The sequence below is a fragment of the Cantharellus anzutake genome (assembly GCF_015039405.1).
Source record: "Cantharellus anzutake strain C23 chromosome Unknown EI90scaffold_37, whole genome shotgun sequence".
Lineage (NCBI taxonomy): Eukaryota > Fungi > Basidiomycota > Agaricomycetes > Cantharellales > Hydnaceae > Cantharellus > Cantharellus anzutake.
The window spans coordinates 641,808-648,475 of NW_024066987.1; the positions used below are offsets into that span (position 1 = coordinate 641,808).

A 6,668-nucleotide genomic window follows, 5' to 3' on the forward strand; every position below is an offset into this window, starting at 1 on the left:
ATGCCCAGTACATCCTGCAAAAAATCATGTGTTTGACGGATTTACAGAAATATGAAAATGATGATATTTGTTTTTGAATCCACCAATTACAACATTGCGACCTGAAGGAAATGAATAGGATTCAAGTGTGAAGATGCATGGGCAGGTGCCCGGGCCACCTCCATAACTGTGGGGCATTTAAGGGAAGGGAAAAGAAAGTTGCATACAGTAAGGAGAAAATAGTGGATGAAGGGGAGTGAGGGAATTGCTGAGGCCAGAATAACTATTCATATAGATGAATTGGTTCAAGGTTTCTAGTGATGATGGTTTGGCTTAGTGGCTACTGCTGGCTTCTCTTTGATTCTGTGTCTACAGGGTTCTTGTCATATCCCGGATTCCCAACCCTGCATTATCCTACTCCCCTACATCTGTTGGAGGAACAACCTCAAAGCATGTGTGTAAGGCCAGTTGGGGTGCTGGCCTTGGTTGACTCAGTCCTCAGTAGTCAAGATCTAGGCTGTATGGAGCTTATGATTTGACTTCAGGTTGAGGGTAAAGAGTGAAGAACCCTTTACCCAAGCCTGAGCCATACATGTAAATACAGTTGTTTTACATTGTATACAAAGAATAAAGACAAATAAAGAAAGCATGCTTTGCATGCATCACTGCTCTACCACCCATCCCTTACAATGTGTTATGGGCCTCATGAGGCTAAGGCGACCTGCAAGGCACGCGAAGTTGTCTGGGCTCGTAAGGTCGGAGGGGTGGGACTTTAGCTTCAGTGACTTGGGTGGAGTGCTGCACTTTGTTCTTATGTTGGTGTCCCAATTTCAGACAGAAGCCTTACAATGAGGAGAAGAGTCTAGAGGGGGAATCCAAGTTGATATATGAACTGAGGTACATCTGGTGTAACCTACATGCATTATAAACACAAGTAACTAAATAAGACTGGCCCGGAAGGAGTGGTGGATCAAGCGCGATATTAATGAATGAAGAAAGAGACAAATAGTTAATATCAGCAAACTTGGTCAACAAAAGGAGGAACAATAGTCCACAAGCAGACAAAAGAGAAAAGGCCATCCAGCCATCTAGCAAGCTGTCCAGCTGGTGGGCAGACAACAACGAAGCAGGCAACCTAGGTTGGAAGGTACACGTGTGGGGGAGGAAGTATGGATGAGGGTGACGGGTGGATGGATGGATGGACGGATGATGATGATAGCAGGTGGGATGGGCCAAGTGGCACTAGGATGTGTTGATGGAAGTGACGGATATGTTGGGTCATGACAACAAGGTTGGAAGCAAGGGCCCAGATCATGAGGAAACAAGACAAGAGAGACAAGGGCTAGACACTGAGATCAATTGAGGCGAGTAACCTGTGTTGATCAGCTGAGGGTAACCTTAGCTGATCAATGGTCTATATATACATCGAGAGTTACAGTTTGGACTAGGCTGAATGCAAAGTGTATTGGTTTTGAACAAGTCTGACATGTGAGTCTGTTAAGTCCATCGGTGTTACGCTAACCATAACATTATCTTCCCTCTTTTCAAAATGCTGCAATTATCATTTTGTCACAGTCAATCAGGCAGGAAAGATGCCCAGAGTGTGTCATTGTCTGCATTGGCAGTGTGTAAGAATCTGGGCGGTGCATCAGCTGTGGGAGCGGAGGGGCAGGAGCTAAGACATCTACTGGCTATACATGAACGGCTTTGGTGTCCGGAAAAAGTTTTGCTGGTCTTGGCAGTTTTGAATGTCAGTGGTGAAAAGTTTCTAGCATCTCGTTATATGTATCTGGGATGTTGGAAAGTAATAGCCAGGATGTTTCATATGGGGGTTTATCTGATTGTTCCACCAAATACTCAAATTGTCGGCCGGTTTTGCGGATGTCTAGGATCCTTTGATCTTCAAAGGGTTGTTGCCAAACAGCACCAGACTGGGATCTGCAGCAGGGTGATCGATTTCAAGGTGGTTTTGGAACACTGCTGGGCTGATGTAAGGCTCAAGAAGGTTGACATTGAAAACCAGGTGCAGGCACAAGAATGAGGGCGGGAGTTCCACACAATATGCATTTTTTCCTATCTCACGGATCACCCTGAAAGGTCCGATCCTTCAATAATCCAACTTCACTGAAGGATGATTGCTGTTAGAGATGTGTTGTGGATTCGGATGACTCCAGAGTGGAATCGGAGACTTAGCATGGAGGGACCTTGGCCTCAGCGACTCAAGCAGAGCGCTGTGCCATTGCTGTTTGTCCATTTGGTCCTTAATTTCACAGTAGGCGAGCAGGAAGTCTCTAGGGGGCATTTCAGGTCAATTTCGGACTGAGCCCAAAACGAGTATGCACAAGTGCCGATATATATAATGGAGGGGGCAAAAGCACAAGGAAACAAAGGGGATCCGAATCGGAACGAAGATGTCTGAACGGGAACAAAGGGTAGACAGAAGCGGAGCGGTACTGAAGGTCATAAGGCAGGACCTGTGATACGTCTGAAAGGAGGTAGGGAGGGCGAGGCCCAGAGGGGCAGGAGGATGAGGAGAAGTGGGGATGATGACTAACTGGATAGAATGGGAAGAAGCAGCAGTCCAAATAGGGATGAGGGGAAAACGCGAGAGATACATTACAAGCGGCAAAAGTGCCGAAGGCGATCCGCAAAGCTCGGAGGTTACGGAGGTTACAGAGGTTACGGAGGCGGGGTTGAAAGTCCGAGGAATATTGGCAATGGTGTTTACGTAGTATGAGGTCACCAATGCAATGGACTAAGACTGAGGTGGAGTCAAAGTCCGAGGTAGGGACTATGACGGAGGCTCGGAGCAAAGGTACGAGCGGTGCCTGAGTACGAAGTACAGGACAGCGGTGGAAGGTCGTAACTTGGCAGGAGGTTGGTGGAAGAGTACCAGAGGGAGGAGAGAGGAGAAAGGGAAGAGAGAAGGAGTGGCGGAAAGGAGAGTTGTCAGGTCCGAAGAAGAGTATCGGAGCGGACAGGGGAAGCGTAGGAGGGTGACAAAAAGGGTGGAGGTGTTGTGAAGGAGGAGCGGAGGAGTAGTAGGAGGGTGGCAAGAGGGGCGGTGTTTGGTCTGAGGTGAGTATCGGAACGGACGGAGATAGGGGAGGAGGAGTGGAGGTGGCATCGGAGGTAAGAGGAGGTGTGTTGCCAGGACCGAAGGTGAGTATCAGAACGGACAGTAGTAGGGTAAGACTCCAGAGGTGGGGAAGGAGGAGGTCCGGAAGTCGGGTTGGGATCGGGTATGCATGGATATGACAATTGCTCTGAATGTTTCAATGCAGCACCATAACCAATTGAAGCAGGGAGCCAGGGATCACTTCCAATTGTACTGTTTCTTTGCCACCTCTTGTGCTAATTCCAGCTCTGCTTGAAGTTTGTCCCAAATAGAATTTATGTGTGAAATAAAATTGCTTGCTGCAGGGTTGTGGATTTGAGTCGGTACTGTCAGGGCCCGGCCTGGGACCCGGAAGTACTCTTATGGTATGTGGGCACTCTATGCAGGCACTAAGTTGAGAAGAAGGGTAACCTTCTCAACTCCCCGCATGGCACCCATAAAAGGAAAGACTGTACAGTTCCCCAGTTGAGTGGTGTGACTATGGGGAGGGTCCGGGTGGCAGTACTCAGAGGGTGTGGGAACATTCTGGGTGAGTTGCTCACCCAGAATTGTGGCTGTGGCCTGTGGGAACATTCTGGGCAAGCAGCTCGCCCAGAACTGTGGCAGTGTCTGGAGGTCTTCTCACACTTCCGTGCTCACACAAGTGTACAGGGCAGTGAAACAACAACTAGTAGAGAAGGGGAGGAGGTGGTGTGGGGTCAGGGCTTGGGTGCTGGGCCCTGACAGGTACTGAAGCGAAGGTTGGATGAAAGCTGTAATTCACAAAGAAAGGGGATACCCACATAGACTCATGGCAGGAGTTTGTTAGAATGCAGGGATTCGGACGACTCCGGAATGGAATCGGAGACTTAGCATGGAAGGACCTCGGCCTCAGCGACTCAGGCGGAGCGCTGTGCCATTGCTGGTTGTCCTAGGGGTCCCTAATTTCGGATCTAGCAGAGGGAAAGTCTCTTGGGGGGGGAATTCCAGTCGATTTCGGACTGAGGTTACAAGTTACTAGGTACATTGTATATAAGGAGGGGTCCGGAATCAAAAGGAACAAGGGTAGGACAAAAGGAGACAAAGGGAGATGGAAAGAGGAACAACACCGAGGGTCAAGAGTTTGACTCAATGGGGTTTCCCAAAGGAGGAATGAAGGGCCATGGCCCAAGAAGGAAGGAAGGAGGATGGGAGTCGGGAATGGCTAGCTGACTGAATGGAAAGGAAGCAGCAGCCCAAATAGGAATGAGGGAGAATAGCGGAATTGAAATGGACAATGCAATAGTTGCAAGGTCCGGAGTAAGTCCGGAAAGTCCGAACTCGGAGGTTAAACTCCGGAATATTGGCAAAGGTAATTAAATGGAATGAGCTAACCAATACAATGGGTATAAGCGGAGGTGGGGTCAAAGTCCGAGGTCGGAGCTAAGACCGGAGGTTCCGGAGATGAGACGTGAACGGGATACCAGAGCGGAGGTCCGGAGTCGGGAGCATAGGTTTTGCGTACTCGTCTGGAAGGTGTCGAGGTTGGGGTCGGACCCGGAATGTTCCGGAGTCGGACCGAAGGTGGTGTCCGAGCCGGAGGTGGGATAACCTCTTGGGAGTTGGCAAGGAGAAGGTGACGGAAGGGAAGTAGGGCTCCGGAAGTCGGAGTTCGGAGTTCCGGGAGCCCAGAGCGGAGGCCGGGATTGTATGGATATGACAGAGTTGTTGTACTGAAACTCAGTGATTCCAAGGAAGTCGACCCAATCGTCCTGTTGATATGTGCAATAAACCTGCAGAAACTGTTCCAATATCTGGTTGACCCACTCAGTTTGCCCATCGGTTTGTGGATGATACACAGTGGATAGATCTAAGTGCACTCGTAACTGCGACATCAGGGCCTTCCAGAACTCGGAGACATAGACCAGGTGCATCCAGAGATTTATGAGTAGGGATGAAATGGGCTTGCTTGGTTAATTGATCCACTACTACCAGGATCGAGTGGAAGGAGTGTGATGTTGGTAGGTCTGTAATGACATCCATCGAAATCTCCTCCCAGTTCCTTTTCAGGATTTTCAATGGTCTCAGTTCTCCATAGGGGGCATGGTGGCTTGGTTTCATTCATTGACAAATGTTGCAAGAACATACATATTTCCGGATGTCTTGGGTGAGGTCTGGCCAGTTATAATCTCGACGGATCAAAGCCAATGTTTTGCCACAACCTGAATGTCCTGCCAGCAGACTATCGTGTTGTTCAAATAAAATAAGGCTTTGTAGACTAGGTGGCACATAAGCCTTTTCTCAAAAGAATGGAACCTCTCCTACTAATTTCCAATCCTTGTGCCCATTCTCTACAGCTTCCTTCCAGGTGTCGTCTTTGGACAAGGCCTCCTTTAGCATGTCATAGGTTATGGGAATGTCCTTCATCAGTCCAGAGGATGGGGGTACAGGTGCAGACTGGGTGAATGATTCAGAGTTGACAGTAGGCATGGCAATGACTGGCTCTGGCTTGAGCCATAACCTTTCCATGTGTGATGGTGACAATAAGGTCTGAAGATTAACATCCTTCACTGGGTCTCCCTCAACTGGGATGAAGTCAGGGTGACGTGAGGGGGGATCCGCTGGATTTTCCTTCCTGGGGGCATAGGAAAGTTTGAAATTAAACTCTGAGAGTTCTAGAGACCACCTGGCTTGTTGGCGATTAAGTCGTTGTAAAGTCATGAAATATTCAAGGTTCTTGTGGTCCATGATAACAGAAACTGGCTCCTCCATTCCTGCTAACCACAGCCTGAATTCCCTGAATGATTCCATGATTCCCAACATTTCCTTGTCATGGATGCTGTAATTGATTTCCAAATCTGCCAGCTTCCTAGAGTAATAAGCTAGAGGATGCAAGTTCCCAGAACTGTCCTGTTGGTGTGGGATTCCTGAAATGGCATAATCTGAGGCATCGGTGAAGAGGAAGATCGGTAGGGCATGGTTGTGGTGAACTAGAATGGGCAATGATGTGAAAGCATTCTTTAGCTTGTTGTCAGGGAAATAGCCCTGAACCCTGAGCCAACTGTAATTACAAGGTACATATAGTCATGTGGGTAAGCAGTAACTTCCAAGGTAACCACTTACACACACCGTAATATACACACCATCATATCACTTACAGCACTGTGTGCTGAGCAACCCCACTGAGACCTCTCACTTTTTTAAGTGTATGAGGTGTGCTTTATGTCAGAGACTGGATTCGAGACGAGGGAGTGTCTCCGTAGCAGAGGGCTTTGGCCTCAGCGACTTCTGCCAAGAGCGCTGTGCCTAGTGACACATCCGTGCCCTAACTTACTGACTGGCAATCAGAACCTAAGGGGGTAACTCTAGTTGATTTTATTACTGGGGTGTAACCTATGTACAAGTGGGATATATATATGGTTACAGCGAAGATGGGTCCGCAATTGGCAGAGCCGAACGGAGCGGAGCTAACGGGGTTAAACATTAGCTGACTGAATATTACCAACGAGTCGGGTTGTGGGGTTAGCGGAAAGGCAGACGATAACCCAGAAACGGAGAAAAGGGATAGGCCCGAAGGTGGGCTCTGCAGGGCAGGCAAGTGTATTGCCCAGCG

General features: G+C 48.7%; 1 protein-coding gene across 1 annotated transcript; it reads right to left on the reverse strand.

The window, feature by feature from the left end:
• Positions 1-1,864: 1,864 nt before the first annotated feature.
• On the reverse strand, positions 1,865-2,086 carry EI90DRAFT_2926729 (uncharacterized protein; the record flags this gene model as incomplete). Its single annotated transcript, XM_039054925.1, has 1 exon — positions 1,865-2,086. A coding segment is annotated over one exon (222 nt), but the record flags the coding sequence as incomplete, so codon positions are not given.
• Between the last annotated feature and the right edge of the window lie 4,582 nt (positions 2,087-6,668).